This window comes from Corvus brachyrhynchos, unplaced genomic scaffold (genome assembly GCF_000691975.1).
Source record: "Corvus brachyrhynchos isolate BGI_N302 unplaced genomic scaffold, ASM69197v1 scaffold6, whole genome shotgun sequence".
Classification (NCBI taxonomy): Eukaryota; Metazoa; Chordata; class Aves; order Passeriformes; family Corvidae; genus Corvus; species Corvus brachyrhynchos.
Genome location: NW_008238632.1, coordinates 982,553 through 1,006,072, shown reverse-complemented (window position 1 = coordinate 1,006,072; position 23,520 = coordinate 982,553). Strand labels below are relative to the sequence as shown.

General features: G+C 36.6%; 1 protein-coding gene across 4 annotated transcripts in view; it reads left to right on the top strand.

Moving 5' to 3' along the window:
- The window catches only part of UTRN (utrophin), a 356,936-nt gene that overhangs the window by 136,772 nt on the left and 196,644 nt on the right, over nt 1–23,520 (top strand). For all 4 annotated transcript variants that reach the window (XM_017737228.1, XM_017737227.1, XM_017737229.1 and 1 more), the window contains 11 exons: nt 354–526; nt 4,399–4,549; nt 5,886–6,061; nt 6,950–7,085; nt 8,110–8,259; nt 9,443–9,527; nt 11,464–11,669; nt 12,840–12,957; nt 16,041–16,246; nt 17,745–17,899; nt 23,243–23,432. In XM_017737228.1, coding sequence (XP_017592717.1) covers nt 354–526; nt 4,399–4,549; nt 5,886–6,061; nt 6,950–7,085; nt 8,110–8,259; nt 9,443–9,527; nt 11,464–11,669; nt 12,840–12,957; nt 16,041–16,246; nt 17,745–17,899; nt 23,243–23,432 — 1,746 coding nt within the window. The remainder of the gene's footprint in view (nt 1–353; nt 527–4,398; nt 4,550–5,885; nt 6,062–6,949; nt 7,086–8,109; nt 8,260–9,442; nt 9,528–11,463; nt 11,670–12,839; nt 12,958–16,040; nt 16,247–17,744; nt 17,900–23,242; nt 23,433–23,520) is intronic.

The window sequence follows — 23,520 nt, the reverse complement described above, 5'->3', positions numbered from 1 at the left end:
GGAAAGAGTATGAGCAGTGTCTTCATGACATGGGCAGATTTGTTTAATAATGAAGATACTGTTGTTTTGAGAAGTATGGTGTGTCCCTTTACCTTAGAGACAAATTGGATATATATGAAATATTTCATCATTTTAATAAAAACTTGAAAAGGACACATGCTTAAAAGGTGTGATGAACTATTCATTTCAGTTGCTAAAACCTATTTAAACTGTAAACTGCTGGTACTGGTGCTCATGGTCTTACTGTAGATGCTGATTTTTGGAAGAGAATTTTGAAAAGATTATTTTTTGATATTTTTCTTTTATTTCCTGCTGGTGTTGACTAATAGCTTGTGTCATTACTGTGCTTGCAGAACATAAAAGATATTTTGGATAAACTTGGGGATCAAATTGCAGTCATACATGAAAAGCAGCCTGATGTTATATTGGAAGCATCTGGACCGGAGGCAATACAAATAGGAGATGCACTAACACAGTTGAATGCAGAATGGGACAGAATTAATAGAATGTACAATGATCGTAAGTGGTAAGTCAAGCATGATTGGTCTCTCTGGCCATGTGGAAAATACTTTATGTACATGTTTATGTAAGTGTTTTTCAAATGTACCTTAATGATGAAGATGAGTTTGGGAGTTATCAGCTTTAATATGTTGGTATTACAAAATTATTTCCTGAATTATTCAATGTTGAAACCATTAATATGGAAATTGCAGTTTGACTGCTTTTTATGAAGCTGATTGTTTCTACTTTATTAAATAGAAGGTTTTATAAACAAAACATGAAATTTTGGTTTTGTAAAGGTATCTCAAACCAAAGTTCTAGAAGAATAATGTTGAGTAGGACATCTTTTAACATTCAAGGTTGATTTTTGAGGGAAGGATGCAGTTTAAAAGAATGGGATCTTTAAAATACAGCACCTATGATAGTTGTCAATAATATTTGTTGTGAGTAATTGAAGATGAGAGATGACCTGATTAGAAAATGTTGTGCTTAGGAAAACAAGAGACTACTAAAATCTTAAGTAAGTGCTTAAGAAATAGGTATTTCCAATTTCCTTTCTACAAACAGGTGTAATTTCACTTGGGCAAAAAGTTTGATTTCTCCCCACCCCTTACAGAAGATACTCTAAACTTTTTACCTTATCTGAATCAGTTTAAAATGTTTATAAACAAACCCAGCATGACTTAGTCAAACTTGGAAAAGTGTATTAGATGAATATTTTAAGTTGGAATTTGTAGAAGTGTGAAAGTATGTGTTCAGGAAGTTACCACAAAGCTGAAGGTGCTCACACTGCAAGCAGCAGTGGACACTGAAATTGCTGCTATGCAAAGAACCCCTTAATGACTTAAAATTATTCTATGAAATTTGAAATTAAATACAAAGGCTTATACTGTAGTTAATTTGCTTTTACAGTATTTCCTTTTTAATGATGATGTAAGGTAATGAATGATGTAGAAGTTTTGCAGAGCATAAAGTAATGTTTAACCATGTTTACTTGCTTTGTAGCACCAGAAAACTGATATCAAACACATGTGGCAGTGTATTTTGAAGAGATGTTTTTAGGAGGAGTGTGTATTACTTAAGCAGATGTTTGCAACTATTTCTCAGAGCACTGATGTATGTGTAGGGATATAAAAATCAGTTGATGGTATCATCTAAATAGAGACTTCCAGAAATTCTGGATCCCTGGATCAGTGGAGGATGAAGATTCCTAATAACTCAGCAGGCAATGTTGTTTCACTGTGGGTTCTTTAATTAGAAAGCGGTGATGCCAGCTAAGTACAACTTTCTGTGTTCTTGCTGGTTGCTCGTGGTCACCTGCTGTATTTGGAAACAACTGCTCCAGAACCTGGTGCCCATCCATATTTATAAGCCTGCAGCTATTTTATTGTCCTCATAGGTACTGTATGCACTCAGCTTTAGTTATGCCTTTTTCTTCCTACTTGTAATTTACTTGAAAAGCTTTTAACTAATGTGAACATTTTGTAAGTATGAGTACAGTTTCATTTAAGTAGCCAGGGCTGACCAGAAAAGTAGTCTTCTTATTGAAAAAGGTAAGTGTATCAAAGAGTAGGTTCAGTGTTGATGAATAACTGGCAAAACAGAACAGATCACCTCTTCAGTCACTTTGCTGATACACATTAATTTTGAACTTCATAAAGTTTGTAAAGTTCTGCATATTATTGAGAATAATAGTGGGCTTTGTTTTCATACAAAAATGGACTACTGGACTAGCAATTTAGATAAATGGTATGTAGCCTTCTGAATATATAAAATGCTGCAATTTTAATAGAAGCATGCACTTTGGTCAATGAAGACATTATTAATTGCAATATTAAAATGGCGTTAGTATTTTTATACTGTTTCCATTACAAAGAAGAATTCTTAGCCAAGTTTAATCTTGCTTTTCCTAGTTTTGCACTAAGTATAAGCTAGATGACTATCTCCTTAATCATCTTAGGCTTTTTTCTATTTCTGGAGTGGGTGGGGATTTGACAAAATTAGGAGAAGCAGCATTTGAAGCCTCCAGCTAAAGATTGACTTAGTTTTCAGAGGTAGTAAAGATTTTGTGATTGAATGCCAGCTAAGTAGTTAAACCTTTGATAAAAGCTCTGATAAAGCCAAGCACAAGTTGAATTGAACTTTACTTAGCAAAGCTTCTAAGTAGTCAACTAAATCCAGCTGACTACAGTTGGAGTTAAACGTGTAGAGTAAAATGTGTGTATATATGGACTTAAAGCTTTGAGCTGTTTGTAACAGTGCTGGTTTGCTAGTTCTTCTCCTTTTGCTATGGGTTTTCCCCCAGTGCTAAAAGTGTTGATGACTTGGGAATGAGAAGTGGTTTGGAAACAGTGGATTCCTGCACAGGAGGCAAAGGATAGCCAAGTTTTGGTGCAATAGTCACAGGTACTTTTAAAAGTACTTTGGTACTGGAAGCAGTCTGTAGGGAAACAGCAGCACATGCATCTGACTCAAAACTGGAGTGAAACTTTGCTCATTGCTCAAAAAGTCATGTGGTCAAAACTCCCTCAAAAACTTTAATTTTTAAGGAATCAAATTTAATCTATTTTAAGTGCTTAGAATGTATCTTCTCATTAAATGTGGAATGAGTTACTATCATGGGACAGAAACGTACATGAGAAATAAAGGGAGATTGAGGTTTGGGGTCAGTCTACAGGTTGGTCTAGGGTATTGAATCAAGGTATGTGCCAGAAACTGAAATGGTAGAAGTAGGAGATAAGGTTAGGAAAACTTAAGTAGGGATTTTTAAGACTTCTTTACTGGAATTGGCCAATAATAATAATAACAATAACAAAAAAGCCCTGTATGTATCAAGAAATATGTATGTTTTGTAAAATGAGATTCAATTTTAATGAAAACAATCTTGCTAAGAACTCTGGGATTGTTGATTTCTGTGAAAAAAATAGTTGCAATGGTAGCTCTTTAAAGTTCTTTCTTATGCTGCTAATTTCAGATTGCATCTATATGTATGCATATACCCCGGAGTCTTTACTGGTGCAGTTGTTTGCAATTGTTGCAATAATGAGCTGCAAATGAGATCATTCCTCAGTCAAAATAGGTGTCCTCTGATTAGCAGTAGTCTTGGCCTCATATGTCTTTAAAGATGACTGTTTTTATTAGTTTGGAATAGTTAACAATCAACAAACAGAAAACAAACCTCTCTGTTCCTTTCTGGCGTGTTTTTGTCATGCTCTCACTTCGTTAGCTTGTTAACATAAGAGAGCTCTCATTTTATTAAAAAACAACTGTCTGACTGTGGTAATTTTGCCTGTTCCATGCTAGAGCATGTTGCCCTTCAAGTTAAGCAACACATTAATTTGAGGCTGCAAAGATGATGACAATGAAATATCTGGTAAATTATTGTGTGATTAAATTGTATAAGACCGACTTACGCATGTTCACTGATAATACTATTTAATCAAATATATAATCTATATAATCAAAATCACCCTCACTTAATTAATTCTGGGCATCAGCACCCCATAGCTTATGAAGGAGAAAAAGGAGCAAGAGTCATTAATCATATTTCATGTTTCACACTGTCTGATAGCTAAATTGTTTCACAATTAAAGGAGGGAAGGGTTCTGCAGACCAGTTTGATGTAGCTAATTAATCTTTATTTTTTAAGTGGTAGAAACAAAAGTTTGCTTAGGACTGCCCTTTCTTCCTTCAGCTGGAAGTTAATGACAGTCTGTGCTGTTGGCTTTCACCACAGCTAGCTACTGTGCCAGGAAGCCTTCAGTTACTAGGACTTGGTTAATCAGGTTGTGTGTTAGTCTTTCTGTTCTGCAAGGCAAATCTACGCAGTGGAGTGGGATTCCTAGCTTTCTAACTGCAATGGTTTGGTTAATTTTTCAATCCTTTGGTTTCCCACAGTTGCTTTGACAGAGCGATTGAGGTGTGGAGGCAGTTCCACTGTGATCTCAATGATCTCTCCCACTGGATAACAGAGGCTGAAGTGTTACTTGCTGATGCCCATGGACCAGATGGCAGCCTGGAGCTGCAGACAGCTGGGCTGCATCAGCAGGTATGTGTGAATCGGGCAGAAAATGAGCAAGATGGAAAAAGCCTAGATTTTTGTCTAAAACTGTAGTTTTATAGATAGACATATGGATTTGCAGTGGGGCTGTCCAATTACACTTCAAAAAGCAGTAACTCTTAACATTTCTATTTTGGCTGCAGTTTAAAATTTATTCTTGGGGAAGAGCTCAACTCCTGCTTATAGTTTGGGGTTTTATAATTATTGCTCTTACTATGGATAGGTTTGAGATAATTTGATAAATCAAATGTTGGCATAATTTGTCAGTTTATAAGTTTTGTTAAAGCTTCAGAAATATGTTAATCAGATAAAAAAATCCAGTATATTATTTCACTTGCTTTCAACTCACAATTTTAAAAGAAGGACCCCAGTGAAGGTCATTTGTTACTTAGCAAATTATTTATTGAAACAAATTACTTTTGAAGATACTACCTTGTATAAACAATCTAGAAAAAGAGAAGATTCCAAATACAGGGGTTTTATGTTTGATTTTTTTTTTTCTTCTGATTTTGGTTCTGGAATTTAGCTCCCTGATGTCTTTTTAGTTATTTTACTTCCTTTTAAATAAGGAGAAGAAAACATAACTTTAAGGATCAAGGCTTTTTTTTCTTTTGAGAATATTAGATATCCAAGTGTCAGATGTGTGTTGTGAAAGAAAAGTAAGTTCTATCTAAGACACAGCTTGTGTTTTATCCTTGCTGCTGCTTGAAGTTTTCTTCAAGAATTTCACTTCTCTTTTTTGAAACATCTTATTCCTAATCTAGTTGCAAAGATATTTTTGCTAACAGTGTAAGATTTTTGCAGTGGTTAGGGATGTTCGAAAATTTAATCCTGACGTCTTCTGACTTTCTTTAGCTTCATGAATTTTCTGTGGATCTAGGATGATGGCAGCAATGCCATAGTTACCCTAGCTAAAATACTCTGAAGTTAAAGAAGTATCTGGGGTATAGATTATGAAAAGAACAGGTTAAAAGTCATACCATCTGTTAGAACCACTAGGAAGTGCTGTACATTAATAGAAAAGGAATCAAATATGAGTGTAGATTTTAGCATAGATGGCTTAAATGAATTCTTGTGATTCTTTGTAGTATTTGCAGCCTATTCTGTGTCACTATCTTTCTATGACACTTAGAAAATTGAATTAGATTCAATAACAGAACATTAATAATTTGATCAACAGCATCCATTTCTAAGTAAGGTGGTTTTAAGTGCCTGTTTTTAGTAAAATAATATGCACCCAGGATTCATCCTGTGTCTCATGAGCCAGATCAAAGTCACTTTAGGTCAGTAATAAAATTCTGTGTGGCTTTTACATTTCTGACAGGAACTCGAAGAGGGAGTCAACAGCCATCAGACCAGTGTTTCAGCATTGAACAGAACTGGAGAAGGGATCATACAGAAACTGTCTGCTACGGATGGGAGCTTCCTACAGGAGAAACTGGCAGGATTGAATAGACGCTGGAAAGCAATCACAACAGAGGTCATGGATAGACAACAGAGGTAATAAGTTAATCAAAAATTTGGATGTCTGACCAGATGCAATAAGGAGAATTTCATTTAGTAGACTCTGGGAGAGAGAGTGCATTCTATTGCACCCTGTCATTAATCTGAATTTCCCTAATGTTCAGAGCTCTGTTTGGAACTGTTGTCTAGACAAATTTCTCATAAATCCACCTGCACTTGACTGCTTAGTAAGTCTTTGTTTAGTACAACTCACAAAATGACTACCACAAAACTACTTTTCTTACACTTTGTACTTTGTTTTTAAAATAATTTCTTTATAAAGCCAGACTTTTTAGGAAGAATTGCTCAGCTACTTTCTCTGGCTGAAGCTGAACTGTAAGTACATCGCATTAATTTTTATTTTATCATTGACATAGATACACTAATTGAAACAACTTGTATTGTTCTTGAACCACAATATTGTAAAGTAAGATATTTATGTAATTATGTGTTTTTAACATCCCCTGATACATTTAGAAATGTAATAGGAACTTGCTTAATTACTTAGTTTGAGAAATTTCATTAAAGTTTTATGTGATTTAGGGAAAGTATTATATATGTCCCTAAAACTTCCAGGAGAAAAATTCAGTGGCCTTATAATGACTTGCAATGATTAGGCGTGTAGGTGTTGTCATTACTATTGCTTACGTTTAATGTGTTCCGCAGTCTTTTAAAAGTCTGTTTTGTGACTTTGGAACTAAAACACATCTGTTTTGAAGGTAGTAGTATTTATTTGCAAATATCTTGCATTTTAATGATGATGGTAGAGTCTTTTCATGATAAAAATGAATCCTTTAAAATGCTCCCAGCACTGAAAAACACTTGACTGTGGCATCAGAATTAATGTAGGACTGATGTGCTGGACTTTTTGTTTCACTTTTTAAGGCTAAAAGGAGAGAACCAGCAGCTGATAGAGTACAGAAAGAAGCTTGATGAGCTGCGTTGTTGGTTAGAAAATGTAGAAAATGCTCTGGACACAAGATTTACATTCAACCATGAAGAAAACTTGCAAGAATTACAGGCAAGATTGATTAGTGTGTTTATGTGTATACATCTGTAAGTCTTGTGTAAAGCATCAGGACGTGGCTTTTGGGGAGGGGAATTTTCACATTGCAAATAGGCAAAGATATATTATGGTTGTGTGAGACAATTTTGTGAGATTACTTACACAGGCAGGATGCACCCTGAAATGAAGTTGGGTTGAGTTGGTAACTGTTATGTAGCCAGAAGATGATGTCTGTGTATGAAAGAGTGAGAAACAGATATACTACTGATAAAATTTAGTAAGTAGAATTTCACAGGAGATGATGTTGTGTGTGTGTCAGCTTCGTAATTGCTAAAACCTGTAGAAGAAAGCTGATAACCTTAAATGGTAAGTAATACCATTGTCCCATTTACTGGGCAATTGTAATACTTTTTTATGTGTGAGATTTTATTTAATCTGCTTTTTAAACTGTAAGGGTTTTGGCCATTTCAAGTAAGCTGTGTGCATATGTATGTATTTTTCCTGTTTATTTTGTGTCTGGCTTTGACATCAAAACGTCTTTGGTTTGTAGGATGTGTGAAAGAGAATGTTTCTGAAATACTAAAAGAACGAGAGGAATAGTCAGTCCAACTAACCTGCTTGCTCATTTTTTTAAAAATCAGTAATTTAAAAAAAGGCAACAAAAAACCCAACAAAATCCCAACCAACCTCTTTTAGACCAAATCTAGGTGGGAAGTCTTGAACAAGTGTTTATAAATGATGTAAAGTGGCTGCAGTTGTTTGCCTAAACAAATTGACTCACGTCAGCTGAGTATTTGATGCCTGACTGTCATCAAAGTGTAATTTTTCTTGTCATCTGCCTTAATATAAATGCCAGAAGTGAAACATAATAAATGTTTCAATAATTTCTAGATCAAGCATAGAAACCAAAATAGAAGCTATTCTGTTTATGTTCAGGGAAATGCCTAATATTGGAGTTAAAAGAAAGCTTTCCTCCTCCTTTGCTTAAGCATGTATGCATTTTATTTCATTTCATCTAAAGCTCTTCTGTCCATTTTAGGTCTTAAGTGAAGAGATGGAAGTACTGGGTGGCAAACTGGAATGGCTGAACAGAACTGAACCTGAAGTGCTGTTGGATAAAAACGTTGGTCTTCAGGAAAAAGACAAACTTTCTGATTGCCTGCAGTCCCTCAATGTGAGGTGGAATAAGGTGTGCATTTCTTCAGTATTGGGTACCTGAGGCTGAATATAGTGATATACTTGGAATGGTTGTTCTCCTTTTCATGTATCTATGACGTGTGGTGTGTACATAAAATGACTTGGAAGCCATGCAGGAATTGATCAGGAAATGTACCCCAAACAATTTTCACACGAAAATACTGATGGACATTTTTCTGTCAGATTGAGTTAATTTAATTAGCTTAGGTTTTTCTGTTGTTTTGGTTTGTTTTTTTTTTTTCTTTCATGTAGGCTTATTTTTTTGAAAGATGGATCAAAAGTATCAGCTAGATCAAAAATATTTTGCTTATTTGAGTCAAACAGTAATGTATTAACTTGAAATTGAGAGAATAAATCTTTGCTATATAGGAAAGTTGAATGCTTGTAGCAGTTAAGAAGAAAAGAAATGAAGCTGTGATAAAGCTTAGTAAGAAAATCTTATCAAGTGTGTCTGGGTTTCTTCTTAAGCATAACTGCTATAAATTAGAAACTCCTGTGTTCAATCTCATTGGAAAGGCTGGTTGGAGTAAAACAATTTTTTTCAAGCAAAGCCTGGAGATCCAAATGAAAAAAAAAATTAAATTATTTGAGATTATTTTATGGATGACACAGGTAAGAATGTATTGGGGAAAGGGGCATTTGATAGTTCAGAGAAAGAAAAAAGATGTGTTTTTACCAGTTCAGCCATGAAAATGGGGATTCCCCCACTGCTTTGTATACTACATTTCCCTCACTGCATTTAAAAACTTTTAAAAAGCAAATAGGCAAATTTGTTTTCACTACAATGGAGTTGTAACATTTTTTCCTTTTTCAATTAGTTCCCTATTTCTCTACTTTTGTGCGACTGACAAATTATGCTTTGCATCATCTTTTCTTCAAAGTATATTCAAATGAGTTATAGTTTTGGTGCTTAGACAGTAAAAAACATGCAAATGACCAGTCTACAATAGTTTATTTATTTCTTCTCAATATTTAGGTATGACACTGGGATCTTTTGAAAAAAAAACACTTGAGTACCTCTTGAAGTTTTTATTGTTTTTAAAGGATACCTTCAAAAAATATTTGAAACGTATCTGAGGTGTGGTGTAGAATATTTTGTCTTTCAATAAGAGATTACTTTTCTGCCATTAATATAGGTTGTGTTACTGTTTTTATTTCTCTCTTCTGGTCTGTAGGTGTCCAGAGAAGTGCCTGACAAAGTGAGAGAATTGGAGGCATTTGCTGGGCAGTCCCATCTTGTTACCAAGACAAAGCCTTCTGGTGAGTGATTAGTCCTTCTGTTCTGCTTAATTGTCTTGAGTGTAATCCTGTCTGCAGTCAAAAGTAATTGAAAAAGGAAAAAACTCTATGAACTTAGACAAATATAAATAAGAAATGTTGAACCACAGTGCTGTACTTAAGGCTGCCTTCATATTACTATGGGAGAGACAGAATGTTTGGGTAGAGAGGAAGTCACTCTACTGTTCAGGGCTGGGGGAGTCTTTTGGAGTTCCTCTAAGAGTTTTGAAATGGAGAAAGGTTTTAGTAAGGCTTAGGCTTCTTCATCAGGTCTAGGTACAAAGTAGAAACCAAAATAGCTGTGTTTGTGACAGGCTGGTTTCCTGTGGATTTGGGGTCATACCTTTGACTAATTAAGATCCACTAGAAGCTTTCCATACAGCTAATTATTTGTAAAGTATCTCTTGCATGCAGAATTTTTGCAGTCCTATAAATAAAGGCCATTCTGCTTCTTTTGGCTCAGTTAGGGACACAAATGGATCTCCCTTATCTGCTAGATACTTACCAATTACCGCAGGCCTGGTTCCTACGGTATATCACCGTGTCCCGCAGCTATAGGGAGGAGGAGGAGGAGAAGATCCAGCAGGCAGGAATTGTGCAGCAAGATTGATCTATTTAATTATTTTACAAACTCCTCTACAGACCTCCTTCCCCATAGTCTAACTGGACAAAGGATCAGCCACCCCCTGGGGGTGATTGGCCAAAATCCCAAAACATCCATTATCAAAATATTTTCTACTATACCACAAACAAGACTTTCCAAGGTTGCAGGTGGCTTGGTTGTTTACATTCCCTGCTACCTCTTCTGTGAGAGAGAAAAGTCTCTCACGGACTTAGAAAAATAACAAGAAGATCCTCACTAACAGCATTTTTGTACCTACACTTACCTTCCTGAATGTCTTAGGGAAGGCTGTCCAAATATATGTTCTTGTATGAGGCATTGACACTGGTCATATTTTCAAGTTGTTGGAGGCAGTTCAGCAGATACAGATTGTAAACAAAATGCCCAGGTCTCCCTTTTGGAAATTTAGGTAAAGACAACAGCCCATGCCTGAAAAAATTTGCAACTCAAACTTCAGTAAATTAACTCACTAATTTTTTTTTTTTTTAATTCAGCATCAGTAAACAAAATTTGAGGCAAACCAACTTCGGTTTAATCCTGTTAAAAACCTTGAATTCAGCTTGTTCTCCTTTCATACAAGGTGTTTGTTAAACAAAGCTCCTGTGTTTCATTGTTTGAGGGAAGTGTGAAATATTCATGCTCCAGCTTGATGTGACTTAACGTTTCTTGGAACTAGAACACAACTTCTGGAGTGAATCTTACTATTCATTCACCTCATTCCTCACTTCTTTGTTGTGTCAGGTTAAAAAGATAGAAAGGATGTGACTGAACTAGTGGGCATCTGTCCCTGCCTCAGACAGCCGTCGAATGCCAAGTCCATGAAGCATCTATTGCAGAAGCTTGACTTGTGCTTATTCTGAGCCAAGAGTGGAGAATACCTTTTTGCTACATAATAGAAAACTGAGGAAGACAATTCTAGATGTTTATCTTAAAAAAAGTATTGGGTTTTATGCTTCATAAGGGTCAATTCCCTTTTGTATCAGAGAATGTTTAGCTTCATTTTATTAGATTTAATGTAATTTGGTTTTTGCAAGTTTTCATGTTGTTTATTTTGAATTTAGGCTGAATCATTAGGATGAGTCTTTGGCATGCAGTAAAAAAAATAGCTGCCTTAAACGTGCACAAGAAATTTCTGATTACTTAGCTTCTGGTTGTTAAAATACAGTTTTTGCTGTGCTTTCTCTATAGATGCTGTTCCATATTTATAGGAATTACAAAACATCCCTGTTATTCCAAGAACTGCTCATATGGCCATGATTACTTTTTCTTTAACAGAACCCCCACACTCTGTTTCAGATATCCAAAAGGTGGTGCTAGCATCTTCTTCATTGGAAATTCCTGTTCAGATGCAGCAGGCTTTGGAACTTTCTGCACCTGCTGATCTGGACAAAACTAGAACTGAGCTGGCTGACTGGTTGGTACTGATTGACCAGATGCTCAAGTCAAACATAGTCACTGTGGGAAATACTGAAGAGATCAATCGGACTATTGCACGAATGAAAGTATGTGTTTTTGTGAAGGCTAGTAGAAAATTGTCTCATATTTTTAATAGTTTTTGCATTCAGTAAACAAATGAAAAGTAATTAAGGTGTTTAAAAACAAGGGGAAAAAACCCCTGACTGCAACTAAATGCATAACATGAAAGTTACACTTTAAATGATGTTCTTATTACACTCCTTTCTCCTTCAGAGCCATTTCTGGTTAATTCTTGTATCCCTGTGTGAGCTAAGCACTGTTATATTTTTGTTTAAAACAAAGAAAATGGAGAATATCTCCTGACACCTTTTGGGGTTTGTATAGTTAACTTACCCTGAAGACTTTGGAGAAGCTTCATGTTTGCTTAGTGGGTGACCTTTGATTCACTCTTTACTGGTTTCTAATGGGTTTTGTTTGCTGTAGTTACACTAAATTGATTTCCAGAGGCATGCTAAGAAGATTGAAAATTGTAACAGAAATGCTTATGATGTAAATGTTTTATTTCTGTTGATAGCTCATGCTATGTTGAACTATGATTAAGGGCAGTATTAGTGAGATGTATGCAGCTGTTAAGATTCATTTTATATGACTTAATATCAATTAACTAAGTGTAGAGTAAAAACTGTAGGCTAAACAAGTGCTAAACTGTTTCTGTGAGTATCTCACATAGTCTGGAATTTGAAAGAATAACATGATGTACAGTAGCTTTGGAAATGCTTTGCTTTAACTGTATAATATTTGTAATATGTGCTTCTGGTACACTGCCATAGTAAGAGAACAACAGTTTATAAAACAACATTATATGGTCTGATTGTTCCTTACAGTTGTTTTCCTTCTTCACTTTCCCCCTGTACCCACTGCTGCTTCTGAGATATATAAATGATGACAGCTTGGTTAGGAGAAAAATAAGTTATGGAGGAGTGAAAAATAGCTATTGGAAAACACGGGGCAACAACTGCGGTAACTGTGGCTTGTACAGTTAACTTTCACCTCTGGATTTTCAGTAACTGTAATTTACAATATTTTAGCTTTTTAAAGCAGTGCTATAATAATGTAGCAATTCAAAGGTTAAAGTATTGATGGGACCAGCAGTATCCTTGTGGAGACACATGTGGTTTTTTATCTACAAATAATACAGATGAATTTAACTAATTTCTACTTTTTGGACTTAAAAATCATATCCTAATTCTCAACAGATAACCAATGCAGATATGGACCATCGGCACCCGCAGCTTGATTCTGTTTTTACATTGGCTCAGAATTTGAAAAATAAAACTTCCAGTTCAGACATTAGGACAGAGATCACAGAAAAAAGTAAGTTTCTCCATCCTGTGTTTGTGAATACATTGTTTCCATGGCAGTAAAAATCTTCATATCTTTCTCTTAAATTCTCAAGTGAGCCTAGCTGAAGTTGCCTGCCTTGAAAAGGAAAAGAACACTTGGCAATTAAGTGGCTTTCATTTAAAAAGTCTAATGAAAATTCCTGGAACAAGAATTGCTGCTTGTTTTTTTGACTGGCCATTTTTTCAGGTACAAAGGTCAATAGTATTGCTGGAATTTCAAAACATTTTTTGAAGAATTTGGGTTGCTTCACAGCCACAGGGATGAGGATTTTATTTATTGAGAAAAGGAGCTAATCATGTGTCTTTGTTTTTGTTGAACTTTGAGGCACTGGACAGTTAAAAACATGAATGTACTGACTTTAGGACAATGAGTTTGCATGTGTACTTTGAAAATTGTTGACTGACAAGTACACTGACATGTACTTGAAAATTTAATTTCCAATTTAAAGGCCCCCACTCCCTCTGAAAATTTATTTTACTGGTACTTAAGAAATGTCCAATTGTCACAATTTGAAACTAATGGACTATGTGGTTTTGGAAATCTTAAGATTTGCTGGTTGCTAAGATTAGAAAATTCATGCAGCAGGGAATACCATAGTTAGAAGTAAAGATGGAAAGATATATTTTCTTATGTTCCCCTCTGTAATGTAGTTTTCCTTTACTACACCTACATGAATTTCTTTGGTGTCCATAAGACTCGATGTAGATGGTGGGCTCAGATAGAAAGCCCACAGATGGGTGGCTTTTCTGGGAGTCTGATGAGATGGCATCTGCTGTCTGAGGTTCACAGACTATGGATTGGTAGGGGGGAGTAAGACTCAAAGAAGCAACTTAGTTTTGCAGTTACTCAGAACTAGGGGTCAGGTGGAAACTCTGGGGAGGATAATAACCATGTACTCCATGGGAGTCTGTCAACGAGGGGACATTGGGTCAAGCATTCCTGATTCTTCAGAAAAGCTGAACAAGAGGTAAAGGACTGTATGTTGAAAGTTTGAGTTCCCCTATAGTCATGCCCTTCCAGGGTGGGAAAAGAGAAGCTGTATATTGTTCCATGGATTAAGCTTCCAGTAGATACTTTCGATGTGTGTGAAGATTTTCTGCCTGTCATAAAACATGAAAAAAAAAATGAAGGTTTTGTTACTACTGACATTTGTTAAGGACAGTTTGCTCTTTGAAGAAAAGTGAAGCTCAGGTCTGCTTTATGCACCTTGTTGTTTAAACACTGAGTATATATAGGCACTAAATATTTATCAGAATATACTGATGTCCTACAACCTTCTGTGAGTCTGCTCTGTGTTATTAGACAAAGCGTAACTATGCAAATGCATAGGAGCAAAGAAAAGCTCCCAATTGCTTCATAGACACTGGGAATTTTAAAAACAGTCTAATCAAGAATCCTTTCCAATCCTTCTGCCTGTGATAGCAGACTGGTGCCCATGACAACTCTTTCTAGGAACTTACCTCTTGAACCCACTGAATCCCGAGGCTACCAGGAATGTCCCTATTTTTCTGTCCTGTTTTGCTGGAGATAGAAAAAAGAGTAAATATGTCAGCAGTGTAGAGAGTAAGGTTCATTAATAAGAAAAAGTATATAAACAAGTATTTGTTCTATAATAGTAATGCTACTATGTAAACGTCAAATATCTATGCTTAAAAATTGGTCCACAAGCTGCCTGTGGGTTGAAATGGATGAATCTGTATTGCACAAATTATTAGGTTTGTCCACCAGCATGGTGCAGTGATATTTACTCTGACAGGTGGGCTTTGCTGCCACAGTCTTTGAGAGCTTTGTGGAACTACACAGAATATTGTTGAATGTATTAAAGTTAAGAGAATTTTCTCAAGCAGATGAAGCACAATGGCTTTGTATAATTGCAAAAGGTTAAAAAAAAAGTAAAGTTCACTTAAATGGTTTCAGTTTAAGTACAACCTTTGACATTTTTGCTTCATGGAAAATTGAAGTGACTTGAGTGTCAAGCATGTTAATTTTCTAATAAAACTGCATACTTACTGTTAAAATAAATACATTCAGTGTCTTACATACTGCCTACCTCTTACTGCTCAGAGTGGAGAGATGCGCAAGAAATCCAGCTTAGTTTTTTTGGTTTTGATTTTTTTGCATTTACTTTTTTACCACTCTTTTTTATTGCATTCTTTAGTGATATAATTCGTTCCCTATAACTGTCACATCAGGTAGTAGACAAACCTGTTTCCACCTCTATAATCTTTCAAATAATACACTTGCTTTAATGGTCTGTAAGTATCCAGGAAAATGTATGATGCCATGCATTTCTCTCCAAAGACAGATTCACTGCTTTTTGTAATGCACAATTTTTGTTCTAGGCTCTTACATTGTCTTTTTCACTCCTTGTTTATTAAAGGTTAAGTGTGTTTATCCATCACCTAATTTAACTATTTATTGAGAGAGGAATGGAATACTTGAAGGAAGTGGGGTGTACTCAATAACTTCTCTGTTCTGCCATCTACTTAAGTCTTAGAAACCTGTGGTGGAATTAAATTGCCAAAGTAGGTTGTTACTGGAGTGTTTCTACCTTGGCCAAAATTGTAGTACAGGTGCCATGAGACTCTTTAACACACGATGGTCTGGAATGCTTAGTTTGCTTTGTACAAGCTATCTAAACAGTATTTGTTTCCTTATTTATTTGTACTGGTTTAAGTTACAAATGCACAAAGATGACTTGCTGGTCCTATCACCCTAAAATTGTGCTCCTTGGAGCTCTGCTGCTTGTGTGTCTCTGCAGTGCATTTTCCCACATGTGTGTACTTAAAAAGTAAATAATGCCTTTGAAATATTCTGGAAATAATAGTTGTTACTTGTATGCTGACCTGCTTAAACAAGAGGAAGCCAAACACCTGAATTTTTCATTTGCTTCTGTGAATGTCAACTACATGGGGAGCTGAAGTACTGAATATGGAGACTATTGTGTTTGAGAATGAGTTGTATTATTGGCTTTTGTCCTGAAAATTAAGAGGTAGTTATGGCTACTTGTTCATTTGCCTCATATTTTGCATGTTTTGTGTTGTCCTCCCCAGTGGAGAAGCTGAAGAACCAGTGGGACAACACCCAGCACAGCGTGGAGGTGCGGCAGCAGCAGCTGAAGTACATGCTGACAGACAGCCTGCAGTGGCATGAGCAGAGGCAGGAGATGGAGCACCTCATGGAGCAGTGCGAGCTCCGTCTGCGAATGCTCCTGCAGGCCCCAAAAGAGATGCTTGCCAAACAGATTGCAGAGAGCAAAGTAAGGCCACTTATGCCTATTTTTTTTCCATACCAGATTCCTCAGTCCTGATTCCTGTGTAATGCTATTGGATTCAATTGATGAGTGAATATGCAATTTAGTTGCTGTACTATTTTCTGTCTCTTTTTGGGCATGATGTTCTTAGTTGTCTATATTTTTCAATATATCAGATTTCCCAAGAATCACATTCTGGGAGGTAAACAGGTGGCATGCGTGCATGTGTGTCTTTGAAAACTTACCTGAAATGAGTATAATATAGCATCAAAGAAATGATATTATGTAAAGAGCTTGAACCCCAGACCAGTTAAAGTTTAATGCTACTGCCACAGAATTGACTTCATAGAAGTATTTAACAGTAGCTTAGGAATGGGCTAAGGTATTTAAAATTGTCCTGAATTTCACTTCTGATGGGTAGCCAGGCATATCCAATGCTCTTTTTTTTTTTTTTTGGATTCCGTGCAATCTTTGATGCTTTTTATATCATGTCAAGCGTGCTGCGATAAATCTGTAAGTCTGGTGCTCTTTGTCCTGGTGGCTATCAGAAAAAGGGCAGGCTGTAGGCGGCACAGTATGAGAACTAAAGACACAAAGCAGTGAGGAGAGGCTCTTATTAGTGCAGTATTTAGAACAGGCATATCATAGAGTTTTAAAAAGTATGTGCATATATGTATACACACATATATATTCATGAAGGGGCAATGTAGGGGGTACAGTTGGGTGTGGAAAGAGGCAGGGAGTATGACTGTGAGAGTTGCTTACCAATCCATAGCTATTTAAGTACACAGTAAAGTTGTGTGCTTTTCACAACTATCTGACTTGTGTCTATCTCTACATGAGCAGGGAAATAGAAACTGATTGTTAGGTCTACTTTGTTTTCTTAAGTGAAAGCAGGCCCATGCCCAAAGAGAAAGCTACAGAGGCCATAATATGCAACTGCATATATATATATGGAAATATTATTTTTCATTTAGAAATAATCTTGAGTTTAGATTCTCTAAAGTCAAGGTACATTACAATTACCCTACAATAAACAAACGCTTCTAATATATTTTCTTAATTTTAAACAAAAAAAACCCAAAAAAACCCAAACCAAAAAAATCCCAAAGAATGAAATCAAATTCTCAGAGTGCTCATTTCATTTATGCTACTTTTAGATGCCGCTTATATTGCTATTTTAATAATTCAAACTTATTCATGCTACTCAAAATACAGAAGTATTTTTATTTCTGTTGCCAGTAGAATATAAAAGAGGATTTCTCTAACCTCTGGTGGTTCAGGCAAATACAACTTTTTCGCACCTATTTCTGTTTTGATTAGTTTGTTATCAGGACACTTAATATCTGTAGATTTTCTCTTTAAGATTTTACTTCTGGCTGAAAAACATGCACATTTTGCTTTTTAGAAAAGAGGAAAAAATGAGTTGTTTATAATATGTGATAAAATGCATAATATGAGAAATAGTCTGATTTTAATCTGTCTCATTTGGAATTGCTTTTAGCTGTTAGTACAGGATTTGCATAGAGGTGACATCACAGTAGCAGCATTCAATGATCTTTCTAATAAACTACTTCGAGAGTATCGTGATGATGACTCAAGGAAGGTGAAGGAAACCACTGACCAAATGAACACTTGCTGGGTTAATCTGAACCAAAGGTAATTACAGGATTTCACTCTACCTGTAGCAGCTGGTGTGTTAAACTTGCATTCTGTGTATATGTGTGTATTGTAGTCTCTTCTCTGCGTGCTTTAGTGCAGCATTTAGGGCTGCTGTGGATAATTAGTTAATTGCAGTCAAGCTCTTTTGGTGATTGAAATTCCCACAGTTCACAATGGAAAGCTTCTGTATGACTTCCCATTCATGTGGTATATTTTTAAGCAGAAAAAGAAGGGACTCGTCATGTTTTGTTTCAGGTTTTCTTGTGGCTATTACTCTAAGTGTCTTTGAACGTTCCTCTCTTGTTCTTTATTGCTGGTATGATTTATGTATTTGTAGTTTGTTATTGTCATTTCTTTTCATAAGGCTGTAAGTGTTCAGCTTCACCTTTCCATGTATTAATTCATTATGGCCTTCCATCTAATGGAAACTTCCCCTGAATGGGGCTGTGCTTTGGGTTCTCAAGTGCAATCCTTCTAGTACTCCCACCTGGAAAATACTTGACCTGTAGGAACTGAGACTTAATTGAAACATCTTTCTATTCATCCTCTATTTAAGATGTATCTGCAGATATGTCTCAATAAAAGGATTGTATTTTCCTATGCATAATTTTTTTCCTTCAGGGTAATCTAATTTCTGCAGAAATGTTTTTTAGTATATGGTATTGATAGACAATTAACATTTAGAATAGTGTCTGACTCTGAAATCTAAAACGCTATATGCATTGTGGTTAGAAGGAGAGAAGACAAAATTGATCCTCTGTATGTGGGAGTGGGGAAGATGACAACTAAATTCTATATGTGTATATGTGCCTGTGAAAGAAGCAGCTGCTTTTGGAATGGGATGTCAGTTACAGGAATGAAAAGCCTATTTAGTAAAGCTTATGGAGCTGATGTTCTCTTGAAGAGTGAGAGAAGGAGAACATTATAGAAACTGTGGAATTACAGAATGGTTTGAATTGGAAGGGGCCTTAAAGATCATCCAGTTCCAAGCCCCCTGTCATGAGCAGACCATGGTCCACTAGACCAGGCTGCTCAAAGTCCCATTCAGTCTGACCTTGGACACTTCCAGGGATGGGGTATTCACAGCTTCTCCTGTTCCAGTACTTCACCACCCTCAGAGTGAAGAATTTTTTCCTGGTTATCTAATCGAAATATGCCCTCTTTCAGTTTAGAGCCATTACTCTTGTCTTATCCTTACATGCCCTTGCAAAAAGTCCTTCTCCATCTTTCACATAGGCCCCCTTCAGGCTCTGCAAGGTTGCTTAAGGTCCCCTGGGAGCCTTTGTTTCTCCAGGCTGAAGAACTCCTTTCAGCCTTTCCTGATAGGAGAGGTGCTCCAGTCCTCAGCATATCTTAGTGGTTCTCCTCTGGACCCGCTTCAACAGGTCCACATCCTTCTTATGTTGGGGCCTCAGTGCTGGCTGCAGCACTGGAGGTGGGGTCTCACCAGAGCAGAGCAGAGGGGCAGAATCCCCTCCCTCACCCTGCTGGCCATGCTGCTTTGGAGACAGCCCAGGACACAACTGGCTCTCTGGGCTGCAAGCACACATTACTGGGTGATGTCCAGCCTCTCACTCACCAGCACCCCCAAGTCTTTCTCAGCAGGACTATTCTCAGTAAGCAGGTAATGAAGGAAGCAGAGTAGAACATCATCTTATCCTTCCTCAGAGGAAAATGGTTCTTCTGTCATTTTGTGCTTTGCATGTGGCAGCTTGTTTCCTAGTTAATTAGAGGATGAAGGGAAACAGCTCCTTGTTGGATTAGCACTGACAGTAGACTAAAACTCTGTAATAGTCTCATTCACATTCAGACTTTGCAGTGTTTATGGCTAGAACTGGCATAAGACTGCCCACTACTCAGAGAAGGTGACCAGAAGGAAGAGCTCCTGCCTGGAAGCCTCTAATTATTTTTGAATCTGCTTAAAGTTTAAAATAATAAGCTACTGCATTTTGTTGTGTATAACTGAAGCTCCTCAATTATCACTGGGGCTACTCTTTGAAGTCTGCAGCCTAAGGAAGGTGAATATCTGCTTTGTTTATTAACTAGTGGCAGAATGTAAAGGACAACTCTAAGAGCCAGTTGGTAGCCAGTGTAACCCCATCTGAGCAACACGGTAGAATTAAAAGGGGAGAATGTGCAAAGAAAGCACCTTTTCAACAGGATGAAGGTTTTTATTTGCTTTAAATGCAAGAAATAGAAATAGCAGTGACAAGGCTTACTTTTTGTGGCAGATCTTGGGACATGCGGGGCTTGTACATAGAGTGGACATGTAGCCCTATGGCTTTTGTAAGGACAAATCTGTATTTATAGCATAATGCTTTAAAATACCAGTTTGTTCCCCTACTTGGAGGTTGTGGAAAGGGTCCTTAGTAACATCACCTGGAAGGATTGTGGTCCTGAACAGCACAAGAACAGGAAGATTGTAGCCATGGCATGTAAAGTCAAGGAGCTTATTTTAAAACTGTTGGCATTAAGAGATTGAAGCTCCCCAGCTTGACATTGTGTAAATCGGATACTTTGCCCAGTGGCTATTTGTGTTCCATTTTTATACTTTGGGGTGAAACTATAGTCATTCTAAATGTTTGTGCTGCCTTGGTAATGGATTATAGTTGCTTTCTGTACTGTCTCAGATGTTAGTTTCTGAATTTCTTTTGGTCACACACTTACATGCATTGCAAATTTTTAGTTTAAATCTGAAAAAATAATTGTATAGAACAGAAACCTGAAACAGAGCCATGAAAACTTAAGTAATAGAATAACTTTTTTTTTTCTTGGGTGTGTCTTTGCCAATAGAATCTGCATGGACTTTCTCCACTCTCACTGTATTAAGTTAGCTGCATTTGAAAATAATTCTCTAGCTTCTCCTCAAATTTAGTTCTTGCATCCTGGAAGATGTACAGATCCTATGTCTGTTGAGGCTGCTCTAATGGTATCAGAATTATTTGAAAGTCTGAGTTACATTTTTATAGCATGGGCTAGTTGTTAATCTGCAGTACAGAATTCTCCATTTTCTATTTTATGTTTGAGGCCTTTACTAGAAGGGGATGAAAGTATTTCCATCTGCTCTGTAAAAGTGTTGCTCGCTACTGCTATGGATGTCCTCTTTAAAAACACTCTTAGAACATTAGTTCTAAATTTGTGCGTATTTAGTGAAAGGATTGTTTTTCAGCTTTAATTCAAATCTATGGCAGCAGTGGGACGGTAATAGGATTTAATTCTTTCCTTAAAGTTCAACCAAGCAGAAAGCTTGAGAAATTAAAACTAGGATGAACACAATATTCTTCAGTGAAGGTTGTTAACTACAAAGTTTGGGTTGTCTCGATTCCTATCTAGTACATCAGTACATAGACTTAGAGATCTGGGTCACTTAGTGTTTCATCCTTTGGAGCTGTTCTTTTTCTTTGAAGGTCACCTTTATTACCAGTCTGTTCTTCCTGTTGTCACTCCTGTTCTTCCACCTTTGGCCTTAACCCCCTGCTAGGGAAGAAAATCCCTGCAGAGGGAGAGGGTTTTGAAGTTAGAGCTCATAACTGCTTTTACTTTACATTTTTCTCACAGTTCCTTGGTGTGCTGTAATTTTTTAGCTGGTGCTTATTATCTTTTCTGGACAATATCTATCCAACTACTTGTTATCCCTAGCATGGCTACTTATTATTTTTTCTCAAGACTGGTTGAAGCATACCAACTGCAAGCGAGAAGCAAGAATGAAGGCTTCTTGCTCTTCTAGTCATTTGCTAATAGCCAAAACTTGGGCAAGCATAAAGTCAGGAATGATTCTTAGATTCTTATTTTGGATAAAGCAATTAATAACAAGTGACATATGTCCTGAGCTCCTAAAGTAGGGGTTGCAAATCCTTGTGCAAATTGTCTCTTAAAAATTAGTTAGGCTAAAACTTAGGAATGTGAGCCTGGCAGAATTGGGGTTGCATGAGGTTTCCTCACAGTCCTTGAAAGAAAACAGCTTTTACTTGTATCTGCCTCATCTGATGTGCTAGTTAACCAGGCTACTTGCTTTGAAATGTCAGTCTGAATGGTACTGAACACCCACTGCTTCTTTTCTAAAAGGAATATTTTAACTAGTACTGAAATTCGCAATTCCTTCATACTGCTGAGCAGTGCTTCTGCCACAGCATGAGGAGGAAAGAAAGCTGAAGTAGATGGGAGGATGCAGAAGACACAAGTTTGGGCCTGTCTGGAGAAATGTGGAAATACCAAATATTGAGTGTTTTGGTCTTGTCTGTCTTGAAATTAAATATCCCTTTGCCCCTAAAATCTTACTATACAGTTAGTGCTTGATGTGAAAATAAAATTGAACTTTCTACTTACGCAGCAGCAGCACTCTAGCTGTTAGCTTTGCTAGAAGTTTCTCTACAGTGTGCTGGCGTGGGACAGCTTGTTTCTTTTGTCCTGATTTTGAGAGAAGGAATGCTGCATAATAACAGCCTCAAATAGATGAAATTTAGTTTTTCATGCTTTATTAATGTTGCTAATCAGAGCTTTTAAAGTTGCTGACTATAATAGTTTCTCATCTGGGTTTCATTTCAATCACAAGGAGACAGTACTGTTACGCAAAAGTGTAAGGTGATTTATTTCCTAGGAAATTGTTTGAAGTTGCTGATAAGTTAAAATATTTGGATTATGTTGTTATTACATGAAAAAATCCCCTTATGGACACAAATTTTAGTATTTTTATCAGTCAGAAATCTTTTATATGACTGAAAATTCGGACTATATTCTGCCAGTCTTTTTTTAGATTTAAGTTTGTTGAGCATGGCTTGACTGTTATGATGGCAGTGTATTATTCTGTTTGTTTGAGTGATAGTGTTAAAAGTCTTGTCTTCTAGCAGAGAAGAACCAGGTATTTGACTTTTCATCCCTTAGCACTTTAACTCTTAAGAATTTATGGCAGTGTTTCTGCTCACTGTAAAAGAGAAACCAAAAATACCCCAAGCACTCAGTGCTTCTACTCTGTGTGGGTTTTGTTGATAGGGAAAAGCCCATTTTTCACACATGGAAATACCATTTCTACCATTTGAGTTAGCATAAGTTGATGATGGTAATACTCTAAAAGGAAAATCTAGGTTTTTAATTAATAACTTAGTTTCTTCTGCATGCCTTTTTAAAAAGGTCAATGACATGTATAACCAGTTCAGGACATCTGTGGGTAGCTATAGATATACTAACCAGAGAAACAGTGATATAAATAATGATAAAACAAGCTGTACAGATGTGTAGTTTCTTAGTAGAGATACCTTTCAGATTTCCTTTTAGTAGTTTCATTATGATGTATATAATGCTGTATGTTGTGGGGGAATATTCTGACACTTGTCTTGTTTTCAGAGCTGTCGATAGGCAGAATTTCTTGGAGACAGAGATGAAGACAGTTCAGGCCTCACACAAGGATCTGGAGAGCTTCCTCAAGTGGCTTCAAGAGGCAGAGACAACAGTTAATGTTTTGGCAGATGCATCCGAGCGTGAGAACACTGCTCAGGACAGTGTCTGCGTAAGGGAACTCAGAAAGCAAATGCAGGTGAGAAACTAAATAATACTGCTGTTATTCAGGCTTTCTTTCAATGGCAAATGTTAGAAAGAAGAGTTATCTACTTGCTTGGGGAAAG